Raw genomic sequence first — 18,776 nt, forward strand, 5'->3', positions numbered from 1 at the left:
CGCGGAGCCATCTGAAGGGAGCGAGTAGACTCTCCCAGGGTTGATTCTTCGCGGGCCTGGAGACAGGCGAAGGTCCAGGCTTCAGCCTGTGCCTGCTCAGCGTGTGTATCGGTAACAAGGACGCAGATGGAGCCCGCGCCTCGCCTTTGGGCGGAAGTGAAACAAGGAAAAAGCGAGGCGTGAACGGGGACGGAGCTGGGATTCAAAACAGTCCTGACAGGCCGGGGATGATGAGCCAGATGGAAAGGGGGCGTGAACAACAGGAAGCTGGACAGTCCTGTCTCAGCCCAGAGCGCAAGGACGTGGTTTAACGTGGTTCAAACAGCAGCCCATGGGAAAAAAGACTTGGGGGCCTCGACTGACCACGGCTCTGTAAGTTAGTGATGTGGTGCTTGGCTGGGTTCACACTCTGGAGAGAGATGAGTATCCCACCTACAGGGCTCAGACTGAGCCAGCAATGTTCAAATCGGCCTGCTGAATCTCAGTGGCAAGTCACACTGTGTTCCCGTTAACTGCTGACTGCCTGATTCTAGAGGTGCCTTAGGTCCTGTTTTCTGTGATTAGGAATTACCCTCTTCCCTTCCATAGCACTCTCTTCTTAGGACAGCATCCTGAAAGACAGAAACAAAAATCCACCCAGCGTGATTTTTCCTACCCTGCTCGTCAGTCAACACAATATTGCAGGCATAAAAAGCAAGGAGGTATAAGTGCTAGACACCAGTTCTCTAGCAGGCACCGGCTGGGTGTCCACCATTTCATTCTAGAGCTGTCTCTCCGAAGGTAACATCAGAGCCACGAGGTTAAGGGTGCAGCCTTACAGAACTGCTCTCTCCAAGTTCAGATATGATACTGGTGACAAATGTCACATGTCCACACTGGCAGTGAGCCAGGACTCCCTCTAACAGAACCCTCCTTGGGTTTGCTAACTGGATGGAGTGGCTCATGGAACTCTGGGTAATACCTCCCTTATAGTTACCATAGTTACCGATCTCTGAATCAAGACTTCAAAGTCAAGCCTGATGGCACATGAATGTAATCCTAACCCCGGGATCCTGGGGTACAGGCAGGAGGATCACCCCCCAAGTTTGAAGCTAGCCTGATCTATAAAGCAAGTCCTGGGCCAGCTGGAGGTACAACACGAAGTCCTGTCTCAAACAAACAAGTCACGTAAACAAAATACACGAGAAAGAATACAATTACAGATACAAGTGAACAGTCGGAAGAGGAGAAAGGGGAGAAGTCAGAGACGGTCCTAAGGGCAAAGAGACGTGGGCTCCAACTCAGTAGCCCCCTGAGCCTCGACCTGAGTTTTTTATGGAGATTTTATTATACAGTTATTATATAGTTTTATTATATAGTTAATGGTGTCTCTGAGGTCAACTGTAGCTTCAGTTTCTCCCCATTCCTCAGTGGCTGGAATGAGATGGAAGCTTCAGTCATCTTTACCCCATGTCTGGTTCCAACCAGCTCGGTCCTAGTGAGGGATTCTATTGCTGTGACGAAACACCATGACCAACAGCAAGTTGGGGAGGAAATGGTTTATTTGGCTTCCACTTCAACATTGTTGTTCATTTAGTGAAGGAAGTCAGACTAGGATCCCTGAGGCAGGAGCTGATGCAGAGGCCATGGAGGGGAGCGGCTTTCTGGCTTGCTTCCTCATGGCTTGCTCAGCCTGCTTTCATATACAGTGGACCAACAACCCAGGGATGGCACTACACACTGTGGGCTGTGCCCTCCCCTAAATGAGAAAATGTTTTACAGCTGGACCTTAAGGAAGCATTTCCTCAGCTGAGGTTCCTTCCTCTGATGACTGCCTGTGTCAAGTTAACACACAAAGCCACCAATACAAGCTCCTACTTGACGTTTCCCAAGAGCCCACCTGGGGGGGGGGGGCATCAGGAGATGTGCCTTCTGTTACCCCAGAATTTACAATAGTCTTAGGAATCTTGTGTTAGAAACTGTGGTTAGAGACCAAATATATATCCTATCACAAACAGCGTTCCAAGCCCATCGTGGTCCTTTCCAGGGTATGAGTGGAGGCGTCAGCGGCGGCCATCTAGTTTGGGCTGTATGTATTTCCTCCTGTGAGAATACAACCTTCAGCTGGGTTGGGGGTGGGGAACCCAGCTGTATCCCCAAGTCTCACATTCGCAGTCCCCGGAGCTCATGCAGATTCCTCCTGCATCTGTCCCTGGTGACTCAGCAGCTGTGGACAGTGGCTGGTGTGGATGATGCATTTTGGCAGCGCCTTTCCCTGGCCCTGGCTCTACGCCCTGGGAAGCTCTCACACTTCCTATCTGGCCCTCTCTCCCTGGCCTGGCCTCCAGCTCTTGCTACTTGGATGTCCTGACCTCTTTGGTCTCCTCATCCCATAAGAAGCCACATGCCTAGAGTTTCCCTGACAGTTAAGTCGTTGCCTCCCTTCTGAGTGGAAATGTCAGAGGCATGGGCCTTCCCGAAGCCATGAGTGGACCAGACCATCTTTCCTAAAAGATGGGCCAGCTCTCCTGAGAAACTTGTCACACGCAGGCTGAGACGCAGCCCAACTGGTGCGGGATCCTAAGCAATCCTCTTTTGGATCTCGGGGGCAGACACAGAGGAGCTGCTTCCTGAGCACACAAAGCCCATCTTCCTGGCTGTCATCACGATGTGAATGACAATATGCCCTTATCTCTTTTGGAACAACCTTAGAGATTGCGTTGTAATCTTTTCTTTGTTTAAAAAGCAAGATGTCTCTATCTGATATTTCAGTAGCTCAGTTTTTGTTTATGAAATCAGTCTAAGCTCAAGCAACATTGGCCAGGGAGGAAGCAGGGTAGAAAAGAAGCTTGTGCTGGGTGCCACGATGGGCATGGACCCAGGCCCACCCTACCCGAGGGATTGCACAGCAGAAGTCTTAGCTGTTGAAGACCCCAACCATTGGTGCTTCTCATCAATGAGCTGCATGCAAATGTGTGAGTTTCCCAAGGAACAAATGGAGCCTTAAACTTGTGAACAAATCAGCCTGGGGAAGGGTTTATTTAAACACGGGTCTTTATGAAAACATGCAAAGTATTGTATAAAAGAAGAAGAAGCTTCAAAGGAAATATGGTCAAATAACAGAATTCGTCATTGAAGGTTGCAGGGATTGTGGGTGACTTTTTGTTGTCTTCGATAGCCGTCTGCATTTTCTAAAAATTCCTGTCACGGACACACATCTTGTTTGCAGTGTGGGGAAAAAACTGCCCCAGTCTTTCACATCAAAGAGGAAAAGGTGGAATAAAGGAAGTCAAGAAAGAAGGAAGGAGCGAAAGGATGAAAGAGAATGAGTTCGAGGGGGTTAGAGAGATGGAGCAGCATTAGGAGCTCTGGCTCTCCTAGGGACCAGAGTCCAGTGCCCATCTCCATGTCAGTAACAGGGCTGACAAACCCCTCTCCAGGGGATCTGACACCCCCTTCTGGCCCGTTACCTACACGTGGCATAACAGACAGGCTCTGGAGTACCACATAGGTACTCCATGGTACCTACATAGGTACATAGTGCACATTCACACAGACAGGCATGGGGCACCTGTATAAGAGTGGCATCCATTCATACAGATAAACAGGAGGCATGTGCATAAATAAAAATAAAACACACTTGCCTTTAAAGGAAAGAAAATCCTAAAATAATGGATTTGCAATCATAAAACTTGAGCAAGTAATTGTTATGTGCACTTGTCTTTAAAGGAAAGAAAATCCTAAAATAATGGATCTGCAATCATAAAATTCGAGCAAGTAATTGTTATATGCACTTGTCTTTAAAGGGAAGAAAATCCTAAAATAATGGATTTGCATTCGTAAAATTCGAGCAAGTAATTATGTGTCTCTATTGCTGGAAGGTGGAGCACAGAGTGGGAGGAGGGAGAAAGGGGCCATGTGTGTCAGTTTGGGATATCCTGGTCTAAAGTGTCTCAGCACTATGTCTGATGCGCCTCACCTTGCTCCTTGTTCAGAGGCTGTTTCTCTCTTCTTGGTAGGAGACGGTTTGTAGTGGGATCCTTTTGGACTCTGTCTCTTAGAGGATCCTTCCCAGTGTCTTATTTGTGACCTTGCCTTTCAGGCCACAGCAGAGAAGTCTCCTGGAGCCTACTTCCTTCCTGAGTTTGCCCTGTCTCCTCAGGGAAGCTTCCTTGAAGACACCACGGGGGAGCAGTTCCTCACATATCGCTATGATGACCAGGTAAGGCCTCTGCAGAAAGACCCATCACGGCCTTTGCCTTTTCTACCCCAGAAATGCTGGTGAAGGGCTGGGGAGAGGCTCCGTGTGGACGAGTGGCTATGTGAGCGTAAGAACTCGCGTTCGGGTCAGCAGTGTCCACACGAAAAGCTGTGTGTGATTACGGGTGTCTGGTAGCCCAGCATCCACAGGGGATGACGCATGACTACCTTCTGCTGCAGCTCCAGGAAGTCAGTGCTCTCTTCTGATCTCCAGAGGCACCTGCACCTGCACTGTGCCTACACTACCCCCCGAACTGAAAATGCAGATAAATCTTAAATTAACTTTTATTGAGCCATAACCTCACATGGCAAAAGGAAGACATATCCGACTCTAGAACTTGACGGAGTTTTCAGTGCTTTTCTTCACCAAGATGAAGAAATAGAGCATTGAGTTCCATACGGGGTCCCTGCATTCTTTTCTCATCAACATCCACCATCCAAGAACTCCAAATGCATCTGACTTCTGTCCCTGGAATAGGCTGGCTTTGCCTACTTTTCAGTTTGCTTTTATGTGGGTAGAATATATGGCATCATCAGGTTTCTGAGAGCTTTGACCAAGGCTTTGAATTCAGTCTCCCCCAAGGTTTAGTGTCTGGCCATCGCTTGGAGCACTGTAACAGACTGTCTCAGATGAGACAAACTGCCGCGCTCAGCGTGGCGCTCCACCACTGTTCCTGTACGGGAATTCCCAGACAGCACCCTAAAAGTTCTCCAGGGCTGTCAGCGCAAGGATTCCATACCTGGGGAAGGGGCGGGCCAGTGCTTGTTATGCAACAGCCCCAAGGAGGTGTGGCATCAGTGGCTGTTACCCAGGATAGCTCTGTACTGCCAGGTGGCTTGGGTACCTACCAGCCATGTGTGAGTGTTTGTGCTAGATGCAGCTCGCTCTCACCTCCTGAAGCCGGAATGACAGACGGCGTGTGCAAAGGAGGCTGCCACATGGACCCTAACGTGTTTGGGGCAGAGGTGGGTTCACTAGGCCCCTCCTCGCCGCCAAACACTCATTTGATAAAGTAGGAAGCAGGTGGTAGGTGTGTGGATGTCAGCTTTCTTGGACCGCTCCCACGGGACTCTTGGAAGTGCTTCTATCCTGGGCCCATTTTCACGATGACCTTCAGGTCGCTTTCCAAAATGTCTCGTGGGTTAGGTGCCTGGAAAAGTAATAACCCGTAGGCCCTTGCACAGCTGTGGTGCAGGCTGTGTTTCATGATCCACATAAAAGCCGCATCGTGGTTCATTCGGGAGTGGAAGCAGATCCTAGGGAGAGGACAGCCTGAAGCTAGCCGGCTGCCCACTGCGCGGCAGGCAGGACCAGAGCCAGGCGGCCTTCATGTTGCTTCTGTCTAATGAGCTTGTAATCTAACAGGGATTTGACATCTGCAGACCTCAGATCCTTCCACTATTTTCCAAAACAGAGTGAGTGGGGTTCGTGATCTTCCCTCCTCCCCCTGTAAAAAAAGCCTAGTCTTGAAACCACAAATAGCGTAGTCTCCCAGCTGCCGTGTGAATTGGTTCATTCTGATTACCGAGGCCGTCCAGCCAGCAGAGCGACGGACTGTTACCTAGAGAATTAGGGAGTTTGCACAGCTGGTGGAGACCAGTCCCGACACCTCATTTCATGAGTCCGGGAAGCAGGGACTCTTAAGTGTGCAAATGACTTAGTCAAGGACATCCAGATGGCTTCTTGCAAATTGAAGATCAGTGCCCTCTACGTCGCAGCCCCTGCCATCCCAGACTATCTCCCGCTGCTATCTCAGATTGCCCAGGAACTTCTTTCCTTTCCAGACCCTGATCCCACCCTTATGGTCAGGGAGAGCTTTGGGGGACAAAGGAATCGGCAGAGAATGCTTTGATATTCATGGATTGCTTTACGGATTCAGACTCAACAACTTCAGGAATTTGGGGTTAGCCAGGAGATTCTTAATAAGCTTTATCACCCCTCCCTAGTTTTAATAGGAACCACAGTGTTTTCAAAGTCAAATGCAGACACAGCCCTGCCTCCCCATTGTGTCTGGCATCTTCGGAGTGAAATCCCTCGGACACTTGGATGTAATAAGCATATATGGTACATGAAGAAAGTCCTTGTCTGGGACCCTGGCTGTGATGTTTGCGGCTGGAATAGTCTTTCCAGGCAGCCTCTAAGGGGAAATGCCTTTGCCATTTCTCGTGGTGGTTTTGGAGTTTCACCCATTGAAGACTGTTCGGTGACCACGGCTCTATGTGGGTTCCATGTATTGGTCTTCAGTCCTTCACCCACCTATAGCTGTGGTTGAGGAGTAGCTCCAGGCCACCTTCTGGAAAATGGGGATGATGAGGTCTTATTCCATGCATACTTCACCTTGATTCACTGGAGACCGGAACGTGGGGCATCATGGTGGACACTGGTTCACAAGTCTGTAACAGGTTTTGCGTTTCTCCGGGAAAGGCTACTTGTTTATTTAGATGGTTATGAAGTACTTTTGTGCACATATACTTTCTACTTGTTTTTGATCCTTTAGCATTTATTAGGGGTGAAGAAATGAGGAAGGTGTGTCCCCCAGCCTGGTGGATTATTGAAGTGCACTTTCTTCTTGGTGGTAGCCATAGCGACAGAGGAGGCAAAGAACAGCCGAAATCGACTTAGAAATTCTGCCTCCTCATCCACGGTCTTCTACCGGGTGCGAATTGCTTCTGCGCGCTGTGCTGTAGTCCACGTTGATGTAATGTCATCCTTGCTCATTGTAGGCTTTAAATAACCAAAGGGCAGAAAAGGGTTGTATCGTGGTTCTGATCATGAAGATGCAGCTGGGCGTCCAGTACATGGTGAGGCAGATCTCATTAAAGGAAGCTTGCAGCCACGTGGAAAGAAACAGCCTCGTCTTCTTCACACTGGCGATCCTTTTAGATCCGTCTATACCCCGCTATTCCCTCTTGCCCTGTAAATATGTCTCTCTCTACTGCAGACGCCAGGGACGGGACCCACGACTAACTTGGCCTGGGTGCTGTTTCAGTCTGGCCCTGTCTGAGTGAATTAACCTTTTCTTTCATATTTGAAATTGCCTCCATGGAATACTTTTATTAAATTTATGAATTTATTTACCTGAGTCATAGTTTTCCCCTCCATCCTCTCCTCGTATTCCCTTCCCCCACCTCTCCTCTGCCCTCCCCCCACCCATTCCTTCCTCCTCTGTTTCTGTTTAGAAAGGGACAGGCCTCCCAGGGGTATTGACAAAGCATGGTGTATCAAGTTGATATCCCCTTGTATTAAGGCAGACGGGGCAACCCAGTATGAGGAATAGATTCCCAAAAGCCTGCGAAAGTGTCAGAAACAGGCCCTGTTTCCACTATTAGGAGTCCCATAAGTAGACCAAGCTCTATAACTGGCACACAGATGTAGGGGCCTAGGTCAGTCCCATGCAGGGTCCTTAGCAGTTGGTTCCATGTCTGTGAGCTCCTATGAGCCCAGGTCAGCTGTCCTTGTGGGTTCCCTCATGATGATGATCTTGAGCGCCCCCCCCCCCATCCTTCCTTCCTTTCTTCAACAGGGTTTCCGGAGCTCAGCCCAGGGCTGGACTGTGGATCTCTGCATCTGTCTCCATCAGTCACTGGACAGAGGCTCTCTGATGACAATTAGGGTAGTCACCAATCTGATTACCAGAAATGGCCAGTCCGGGCCACCTATCCACTATTGCTGGAAGTCTTAGCTGAGGTCATCCTTGTAGATTCATGGGAGTTTCCCTTGCACAAGGTTTTTGCCTGACCCAAAAATGTGCCCACCCATCAAGACATCTCTTATTACTCTCCTCCTCTATTCTACCCTCAACCTGATCCCTCATGTTCCCATCCCCCTGCTCCCAGTTTACCCAGGAGATCTCTTCTATTTCCCCTTCTCAGAAAAATCCCTGTGTCCCTCTTTGGTCCCTCCTCGTTACTTCACTTCTCTGGGGCTGTGGATTATAGCATGGTTCTCCTTTAATTTATAGCCAGTACCCTCTTATGAGTGAGTACATACCATGTTTGTCTTTCTGTGTTTGGATTACCTCAGTTAAGGATGAATTTTTTTCTAGTTCTATCCATTTGCCTTCAAATTTCCTAATGCCATTGCTTTTAACCACTGAGTAATGAAATACTCTACTGTGTAAATGTACTGGTTGAAGGACATATACGTTGTTTCCAGGTTCTGGCTATTATGAACAGTGCTGCTATGAACATAGTTGAACAAGTGTCCTTGTGGTAGGATTGAGCATCCTTTGGGTATATGCCCAAGATTGGTGTAGCTGGGTCTTGAGGTAGATAGATTTCCAGTTTTGCTGAGAAATCACCATATTGATTTCCAAAGTGGCTGTACAAGTTTGCACTCCCACCAGCAATGCAGGAGAGTTCTCCTTGGTCCATACACTCTCCAGCATAAGTTGTCATTAGTGTTTTTGATCTTAGCTATTCCGATAGGTGTTAAGATGGAATCTCAGAGTCATTTTGATTTGGATTTCCCTGATGCCTAAGGATGCTGAACAATTCTTTAAGTGTATTTTGGCCATGTGAGATTCTTCTGTGGAAAATGCTGTTTAGTTTTAAACCCCATTTTTTTTGTTTGTTTTTCTTTTACTTTCCTATTTTTTTTAAGGTGGGGTTTCTATGTAGCATTGGAGCCTATCTTGGAACTCACTTGGTAGACCAGAATGGCCTTGAACTCACAGAGATCTACCTGTCTCTGCCTCCTGAGTGCTGGCATTAAAGGCATGTGCCACTACTGCCCAGTCCCATACCCCATTTTTAATTGGATTATTAGATTTTTGGTGTCTACTTTCTTGAGATCTTTGGAGATCAGCCTCGAAATTACTCTTAATTACCCTCTTCTCTACCCTTGCTTTCTGTGACCCCTGGATTTTCAAATTCATATTTATCTCTTCTTCCCCTCCCCTTTCCTTCTCCTCTTTCCTCTTCTCTCCCCAGTACTGGAGCCTTGCACACGCTAAGCAAGTGTCCAGTTGCTGAGTTTTGTTTCCTCGGCCCCCCTTTTTTTGTGATTTGAATGTTGAGAGAGAGCCAGCCTTACTGAGTGGCCCAGGCAGGCCTTGAAATTTCAATCCTATGGCCTCTACTCCCCAGTTATCTGGGATTACAGACCTGTGCCCCTAGGCACATCATCTGCTCCTTTTTTCTATGCATGTGTAAACCTTACATCTAACTTCTAGGCTCTCCTTCAGCCTTCTTCTACACCACCTTGAGCAGCCACCTTTAATGTTTTCAGTTTCAGTGATTTCCCTGAAGTCACACCCCAGTGCTATTGCGCGTGATTCTACATTTGAAAAGCAATCTGTGTTCGTGACATCTGTGAAGGCTATTCTTAGTTGACAACTTGACACACCTAGGAAGAAGGAAGCTCAATCTAAGAATTCACCAGATTGGCCTGTGGGCAAGTCTGTAGGACATTTTCTTGATCGATAATTGGTATAGAAGGGCCCGTCCATTGTGGGACATACGCCTTAGGTAGGCCGAGGGCCTGGGCTCTAGAAAGGACTTAGCTGAGAAAGTCAGAGTGAGTGAGGCATTATGGGGTGTTCCTCTGTTGCTTCTGCTTCAAGCTCGTGCCCTGTGTTCCCACCTTAGCTTCCTTAGATGGGGGACTGAAATGTAAGGTGACATAAAGTGTTTACTCTCCAATGGCCACGATGCTTCTCCCAGCCACAGAAAACAAGCCAGGACACCCCCATCCATGATGGCATCTTCGTCACCACCCTGGCTGATCCTTCTCTCTCTCTTCCTGCGTGCCACTAACAGCCTACTTACGTGATGTCTTCATTCACAGTGTGTGGCCAGTTTGTATTTCTTACATCCCCACCCCTGGGGACCCAGAGGGCTGGATGTGTGGCTCTGACAGGCCCCTGGAAGATGCTTATCAGAGCTGAAAGAGAGCCCAGTGACCTGGCTCTTCAGGTGAGGAATCCGAGGTTCAGGAAGAAACGGCATCCTGTCCAGGATCGTACAGCCAGACATAGCAAAGCCAAGTGCCTGTTCTCTGCCCACTTCTAATCTGTGGGCAGGAAAAGTATGAGAGAAATGTTTGAATGAATTTTTAAAACTAGTAATAACAACAGTATATTAATAATGAAGTCTTTGTATAGTCTTACCCCAAACTTCTCTTAAATGTCATCCCTCTGATGCTATTATGCCAGACCTAATTTTCCTTTTCCTTATTTAACTATTGATTTATGCATTCTTTCTCAGGAGAAGCCTGTTTGCTACAAGTACATCTTTCTCAGAGCAACTCCTTCCCAACTTTTCATGGACATCTTGGCCAGGAGCTGTGTTGTGGTTAAGCTGCTGGCAGGCCTCAGAACTGTCGCTTGGGATTTTCAAGTTCTTTCTATAATAGTTTTTTTTTTTTTTTTTTTTTTTTTTTTTTTTTTTTTTTTTTTTTTTTTTTAGCTCGGAAAGCTTATAGCAACTTCTGAAATTTCTGGTAAAAGAAGATGAACCCTGCACTTGTGCCTGCAGAGTTCTGCCATCTTTTCGCTGATCAGAGTGAGCCACCTACATGAACTCCACCCGGGCGACTTTCCATGTCCTTCCTGGCTGCTGGGAGTTAGGTTTTACACAGCAGCAAGCCACTAGAGATTGACTGGCTCATTCTTTTGTTGATGAGTAATCTTGGTTGAATATGTTACCATGCTCCTTAAATATTCCAAAGATTTAGCCATCTAATGAGAAAGCGAGCTTGTGCTCTGTGCTAGGGGATGAGGAAGATGCACTATTTAAAATGCTGTGTCTTCTGTCCCAACTCAGGCACACAGAAAACACATAAACCTTGCATGGGCAACACGCCGTTGTGACTGACTTTGGCCTATGTGGATTCCGAATTTCATTATCTTGGAGATTTTCACAAATTAGTTATTTCTCAAGAAGCAACGGATTCATCTGTACCTTGAAGTTCAGTATCCAGCTCTTGAATGGCACGGGTGTTGTTCTCCTCTTCTCCTCTTCTTCCTAGACTCATTTGGGGGCACTGGACTGCTGTTTGTTGTTTGCTTTACACTTTTGCCTGGGGATGAAATGGTGGACATAGGGGAGGGTCAGTCATGACAAATTCAAATGTAGCTCCCGGTCCTCCAGCTGCAGATGCAGATGCTGGGAGACACATCCTTTCTAGAGAACCGTGTTCCCCATCACTTTTCCTCTTTGAGATCTGGCCAGTCCTTACAAGAAGATTCTCCAAGTTTTAAAACACTCCAAGACTAGGTCATTTTGAGCAGCTTAGCTCCATCTCCCATAGTCCTTGCTGGACGTGTTCCCCTCTTCTCCACTTTCTCCTCTCTTCAGCCCTTTCCATGCCTTGCTCTGAGTTCTCCTGTTTTATCCGTTGGCACTCCTAGTGCCTCCCACTGCCCTCTCATGACCAAGAAGTTCGTGTCCCAACGTCCTACTTTCTTCTCCCAGTGCCGAGACAGCTCGCCTCCCGTGACTCCTCATGCCTCGGTTGTCCTTCCCGAGTCCCTACCACTGCTTCCTGGCTAGACTTGTCTCCTCTCACTGCTTTCCCCACTGGAGACCAGTGCCTTCCCTCTGGATGGCACCTGAGCACTCACCAAAGTGTTGGCAAAGCCTCATTCCCCATCTCTTTCCTCTGAAGTCCTGCTGTGCTGCTGATACTGTTCAGGGATTGTAGACACCCAAGCTTCCCCGGGCACCCATCACTTCTGGTTTTCTCTAGCTCCAGTGACCCACAGTCAGCTTCTACTTCAGCCACCCTTCCCAAGTATCCAGCCTGGGCCTTGCCCTGCTTCAGATAACACTGCCCGCTCCCTGACTTCAGTTGCCCCCCTTCATAGCCTCCAGGGGGCACTCCTATTACCCACCAACTTTTAAATTTTTTATATCAAGAGAGGTCCAGTTTTCTTACCCCTCACCTTCTCTCAGACAATCAGAGTCTCCTACTCATCAGTGCCAAGACGACCCTTATATGTGTACATTTCCTGGGGTGTCAGTTGAGTGGGCCAGTATTGTACAGATTCATTTATTGGGTATTTTCTTGTCTTGTACTCAGGGGGTCTTCTGAGCTTTGTTGTGGGAAGTAACCGCACTGTGGAGGACAGCCTCCGGTAGGGGTGGATGCTTTTACTCTGACCTTTGACCACTTTGATCATCTCCTCCCAGTCAGCAACATTCCTGCTACTGAGTTTATTAGTCTCTCCAGCGAGTGCCAGACTCACAGGCTGCCATGCTTTGTTCTCAGGAACAGCCAAGCGAGTGGATTTTAAAGATCAACAGAGACACAAAACAAAGATAAGTTCCTTTGCTACCCAGGCCAGAAGGAGCCATGCCAGGCAAGGAAGGACATCTTTGAGTCTCTCCAAGCTGAACTTGGAAGGACTAGGTGTAGAAGCCATAATGGAATTTTCCCCATCACAAGGGATTTGAGGAATTGTTTGGGTTGGCTTATTTGGAGTTTAGAAACATTTCCTTTGCTGTGGCCAGTTCTGGCCTACGTCGCAAAAATACAAGCGGAGCTTTCAACGAGTGTCCTGGTAGCTAAGGCTCTGCAGACAGATCCTCCAGGGGGTGCCCCAGTCGGCTCATTCTTGGAGTTTTAACACCCTAAGTTATTTCCTGGGATCTGGATTTTAGGAAGTTCAGAAATATCTTGAGGGCTCTTCTGGTACTGGGGACACTGAGGATGCTGAGGTTGGGTGAGGAAGGATACCGACAGTCGATTGCATCATTCTCTGCTTTCGTTACTTTTCGGGATGCTCCTAATCTTAATCTTATCTGCATTTCTAGACAGTGCCCCATGCCCTATCTTCCTAGACCAAGGCTGTCCCAGTTTCTGTGCCACTTTCTGGCCCGGACTTCATGGTCCACTCGAGCTGTGCTCCTCTAGTGAGTTAAGGGTTCTGAGGTCTGGCCACGGTGCTTGACAGACATCCCAAGGGCACATGAGGCACAGGGATGTGGCTGTTGAAGACACACCCCTCTCTTCTGCTGTTGGGCACGCTCTCTGCCATGTCGACCAGCACATGTCTAGGTCAGGCGTTCTCTTTGCAGACCCAGCACGCTCCCTTCAGATACCTTTCTCCTGTCTTTCCCCAATGCTCCCCTCCCCTATGGTTACAGGCTGATGTTTGCTGACCCTTCTGCTCCGCTATTTCTTCTTCGGGGACCTCGTCCCTGATACCACCCTCATCTTCGCTTCCCACCTCTGGGTGTGATGCCTCCTCCCAGGTGAGACAGGGCCCACCTTCTCATTTGTCTCCATCCTTGCTCCCCTCTTGCCCAGATTCCTTTCCTTAACTCCCCCTTTCCTTCCTTCTTCTATCAACCCACCTCATTCAGGGATTTCTCATCCTTACAGCATCGCCTGCCTCCCAGCCTTGAAATCTTCATGGAGAGCAGATGCAGGGAGTGGGAAGATGGAAGGTGGGGTCTTTTTTTTTTTTTTTTTGCATCTGGAGTGAGTCTGGAGACTTCTTTATCCAAGCCACACACTCTGTAAGGATCTGCATTGCCACGCACCATGTTCCCCCCCTCCGCCCCCATCTGTGCTCTGTGCGCTAGAACCCAGTTTGCGAGCTTCGGGCAAGGGGCTGGAGGTTGAGGAAACACATGTAGAGACAGACCGACACACGGACCTCCAATCGCTGGTACAAAAGCCCTTCTTTAATAGCACCATGGAGGCTTAAATACCCTGCAGTCAATGGCCAACAGGTGAAAATCCCATCCTCTGATCCTCTAGGCGCTAGTAACTTCAATTAGAAGGCTCTAGACAGGGAAGAGCAGCTGAAGGCCAGGACTCAATTGGTCCCAACACTGCATTATGAACTGCCCTGAGCAAACACCATTAGGATTTGAGTTTGGATGGCTTTCTGTTGAGCCTCATATCCCCAGGGTCTCTTCACATTGCCTCTTCCCAGAAACCACTTTGCTTATGTCCCTCATTCTGCATAGGTGCAAAGGCATAGCCATTCTGGACAGGTTTCCATTTCTAGTTCATAATGGGTGGCGGCTTACATGAGCACATTTGAGTTGTGTGCAGATTAGCATCTATGAGACCCCCTCTCTCCCCTGAGATGCATTTACGTCATCAGCATTTTCTCCATCAAGTAAGTTTTCCAATATCCCTGTTGATCTCATGTCCTCTCCTTCTTCTTTGTTCCCGGCACAGTGGTCCTTTCTTCCTCCTTCGTTAGGCTCCTAGCCTCTCCGGGGCAGGGACTGTGTTTTCCATGAATATTGGTATCTTGATGATTATACCCTTTGTCAAAGAGTAAACATGAGATCCTTAGATGAGTCCTGTTTCCTCCTGTCGCAGACTGCATCCAGGCTTACATGACTTAGCATTGACTTGCCTTTCTTCATGGCGCCTTCTGTCCAATGCTATGTCCAAATTGAGCTGCATATCTTATGCCTTCCCACCTTGGCCCATGCCTGTCCATTGGCTTCCAAGGCTCTTTGGGAGTCTGTATTTCCTGCAGTACTTGGCTGAGGTTCCCTCTTCTCCAAGAACCATCAGAAATGGTATCCCGTGCTTTGGGAAACAGTAGCCTGTTTTGCATTTATTTATGGAGATCTTGTTGCTAGCTACTACTAGGGTAAAGACAAGTCTCTAGCTGGCCCACCTACTCTGCCTGTTCCTGAGACTCAAAATAGCTAGAGATTAGAGGACACACTGACTAAAACTATTTCTGAGTTCTCTCTAAGGAGTGAATAAAAGTTTCAAAACTTGTATTCATCTTTTGTCCTAACAAGGAAGCTATCTGACTTCTTCCATGTGTGTATATGTTAGGTTCTGCTTCTAATTCTCTGCACGCAAAAGTGAGGAAATGATATCATATCCTCCCAACACTTAGCATAGAGGCAAGGCTGAAGGCATGGCCTTTGTCTCTGCATCCTGGCTGCTCTGCCTCAAGGCTCAACTCTCTCCATGTGAGAGACATGGAGGAGAGACCCCCTCCTCCATTTGGATGAGTCCCTTGTTCCCTTCCAACTGGGATTTAATGGAAGATCACTTTTAATTCTACAGAGTTCCGAATTGCCATACAAACTTTCCCTCCTATGAAGAAAGCTCAGACTTTTAAGACTTAACTTTTGCCTTTTTATTAGGTCCAAGGCTCACTGGGATGTGTGTATATTGATTAATCTTGAATGCCTGGTATTTCTGAGGGCACTTATTCTTGGTGTAGGGGAAAGGTGATGCTGACATAAAACAGAGATTTAAGTAAAATTTGGCAGTGCCCACATGGAATTGTAAGTACTGGCGAACACCCTGAAGTGTTCTGTCTTAAGTCAACAATAGGGCATATTTTCTTGTTCTCTTCCCTGGAAGAGGCTTAAATGTGAGTCAACAGGCATCTGAGTACTAGTGAGGCCCCTCGTGCCTAGGTCCCGACCTCTGACTACCGCTTACATTGCCTGCTTTGGAAGAACAAGGACTCTGCAAAATAGCTTAGTCCAGGTTGGAGGAGGAAACATGCAAAGCTAACCTGGACTGTCATGTCATTACCAGGTAACAAAGAAACTTAAAACTACTAGGTTCTCTTTAGGAGCCAAATTGTAAGACATTAGGAACATACGTTAGACAGTATGAGCCTTGATACATTAAACAGTCTGCAAAGGGTAGAAGCGTGTGTAGTATGCTTAAGACACTACGTTACTGATGATACAAAAGTGATCAAATCAATGTTGGAGGCTGCTTGAGAACCAGCTCATTATTTTGAAACCAAAAAGAGAACTCACACATATTTATACATTGTGGCAGCTGATCTTGCTTATCGACTTGACATACCTGGGAAGAGGGACCATCAAGTAATGAACTGTCCTCATCAGATTAGCCTGTCATCACACCCGTGAGCGCAGTCTCTCCACTGCTAAAGGGAGGCCGGTGGAGGAGGTGTATTAGAAAGGAAGCTGAGCCGGGGAGCAAGGCAGGGAGCGCCACTTCCCTCCGTGGGGGATTGACCTGGATGTGTGAGAAGTCACCTTGTCCTCCCCAAGTCACTCTTTTAGTCACAGTGTTTATCACAACAAAAAAAGTAACTAGGGGGCACACAGACACACACAGACAACACACACACACACACACACACACACATACTTCTATGCATAGCCATGGTGTTTATCACAACAACAGAAAAAGTAACCAGGGGACACATTTACACATATATACACACAGACACACAAATACACACACACACTTCTATACACAGCCATGGTGTTTTTCACAACAGAATAATTAACTAGGGGACACATACACACACACACACACACACTTCTATCATGTTCATTACAATAGAAAATGTGACTGGGGGCTCTCTCTCTCTCTCTCTCATACACACACACACACACACACACACACACTTCTATCCACAGTCATGGTGTTTATCACAACATCAGAAAAAGTAACTAAGAGAAACATACACACACGCACACACACACACTTCTATCCACAGCCCAGTTAAAAATGAACAATAGGATTTCAATCTCTTTGCTGAATGAATTAGCACGCCCAGCTCATTAGCATGTATTTCAGCACACACATTTTCCTCTTATCTGTACTAAGTAGTAAAAGTATGTGTTTATCAAGCAATTATTTTAAAATAAATGTCATCACAGTCACTTATCAATAAATGTTTAATTTATATAGCTATTCTGCATGCCTGCACTCCTGGACTGTGTATAATTTTCTTGGAATGAGGACTCGTGAGTGTAAAAGGGTTGAAAAACTCTGGGCTCAATAACAGCTCCCTTATCAACTATGTTGGTAAAGAAAAGTAAAGATAGCAGGGATATAACTGCAAAAGGGATTAAATAAGATTTGAAGATACGTTAGTCAATTGCTATGTGGGTATCTTGTTTAAATATTGGCTTGAGAAAGCAGACAGACAATCAACTGTTCACATATCGTGACTAAGAAAACTGAAGAAATGCCCTGCCGGCCGCCTTTGAGGTGTGAAGGGATTGTTGTGCAGGGTTCAGAAAGTTCCTCTTTACACACGTACACCAGTACTGGTGAGGTTGTAGGATTTTCCCATTTGTTTCAAAAATAGTGTGGGAAGGTAGGTATGGGCAGTGCCAGGCTGACCCTTGATGACCCGTGGTGGGGCTGGGTCCTGGGCACTGGAGGTTCATTTTATTATTTTGTGTACTTTCGTGTACAGTTAAAAAAATTCTTATGTAATCAGAAGTAATAACCATAAAACAGCAACAGCGCGAAAGCAATGCAGAAACCAAACCAAGCACTCCTGTGAAGAGGACTGGCTTCTTCCAGGGGATTAACTAGGAAGCTGCTCTTGGGGGAGCTGGTGAGCTCTCCCAGGAGACAGGAGCCACCGATGACAAGTCTTCTGCTAGGCTTTGCAAAAGCATCCCGGACGTTTCCTGCTTTCTGACAGTAGAGCACACTTGAGGGACACTGATTGATTCAGAGGCTGGTGACAAAGGGTCTTTGTGTTTGTAGAGCATACCAGGTTAGAATGTGTCCATGGACATTACAATCTGAATAGCCCTGTCAAACACCAGGACATTTTCATGACACCAGTATGCCCTAATGTTGGCAGTGGGAGTGTTACTGCTAGCATATTTAACAAGTTGAGTCTGTTTGTGCTCTAGCTTGAAGCAGTTTGTTTCATTTCCTGCCCTGTTCTAGGGCCCTGGCTCCTAGAATATAACGCACATCCGCGATTCAACTCACTTTAGCACAGGGGTTTATAATGGCTTGAGTTTGGTGCAAGCCTTTAACAGAAATACTTAAAACAGCATTTAAAAATTTTTTAACTGTTCCACTTATAGTTTTTGTTAAAAATATCACACACACACACACACACACACACACACACACACACACACACACACCACCACACACACACACACCACACACACACACACACACACACACCCCAGAGTTTCTTGTAAAATATTAGCACAAGGCATTCAAAACAGCGCTCCTAGCTTCATCTGACAAGTGTAGGAAGACTTTGCTTCCTGTGCGGGTTTAGCTGGCTGGTTTTTTTGTTTGTTTGTTTCTTTTTCTTTTCTTCCCTGTACTTTGTTTAGAAGGGGCAGCTGTGCTTTCTGAGCAAGCCAGGGCTGCCCTTACCTGGGTCCGGAACCCTTGGCAGAGTTGAAAAAAGTGCCCCAAGTTTCCATGTGGTCTGCCAGGTGTGAGCCTGTTATGGCTGTGTTCCACAGCTCTTCCTTAGCTTCGGCCTTCACCACACAGCACAGGAAGCCTTGCTGGCAACAGGAGGCGTTTATCAGCTGTGTCAACACCTGGTGTGGGCAGCCAGTGTCGCTGGAGTTTGGGGTCCTGATGTTCTGTCTCCTCTTGGGAAGAATCTGACAGCTCAGACTGACAAAAAGATTAGGTGCAGGGGGTATTTTCCCCCAAGACCCCTGTTCAGCCCCTACTTCTAGGCATTTGAACTTTATGGATATATACTATCTTGAAGCCTACAAAATGTTCTCTAACTTGAGAGAGGAGACTCTAATTCCCTAAACGCTCAAAGATGTTGCCTCTTTCCAACCCAGATTTCCAGCCAGCAACAAGAGAAGCATGGAGCATCAGT

At 47.2% G+C, this 18,776-nt stretch overlaps 1 protein-coding gene across 1 annotated transcript in view; it reads left to right on the forward strand.

Moving 5' to 3' along the window:
* Positions 1–2,166: 2,166 nt before the first annotated feature.
* Positions 2,167–18,776, forward strand: part of Adamtsl3 (ADAMTS like 3) — a 204,916-nt gene continuing 188,306 nt past the window's right edge. The window contains exons 1-4 of the mRNA XM_038313431.2: positions 2,167–2,222; positions 2,779–2,954; positions 3,861–3,994; positions 4,082–4,201. Coding sequence (XP_038169359.2) covers positions 2,167–2,222; positions 2,779–2,954; positions 3,861–3,994; positions 4,082–4,201 — 486 coding nt within the window. The remainder of the gene's footprint in view (positions 2,223–2,778; positions 2,955–3,860; positions 3,995–4,081; positions 4,202–18,776) is intronic.

The sequence above is a fragment of the Arvicola amphibius genome, chromosome 12, assembly GCF_903992535.2.
Source record: "Arvicola amphibius chromosome 12, mArvAmp1.2, whole genome shotgun sequence".
Classification (NCBI taxonomy): domain Eukaryota; kingdom Metazoa; phylum Chordata; class Mammalia; order Rodentia; family Cricetidae; genus Arvicola; species Arvicola amphibius.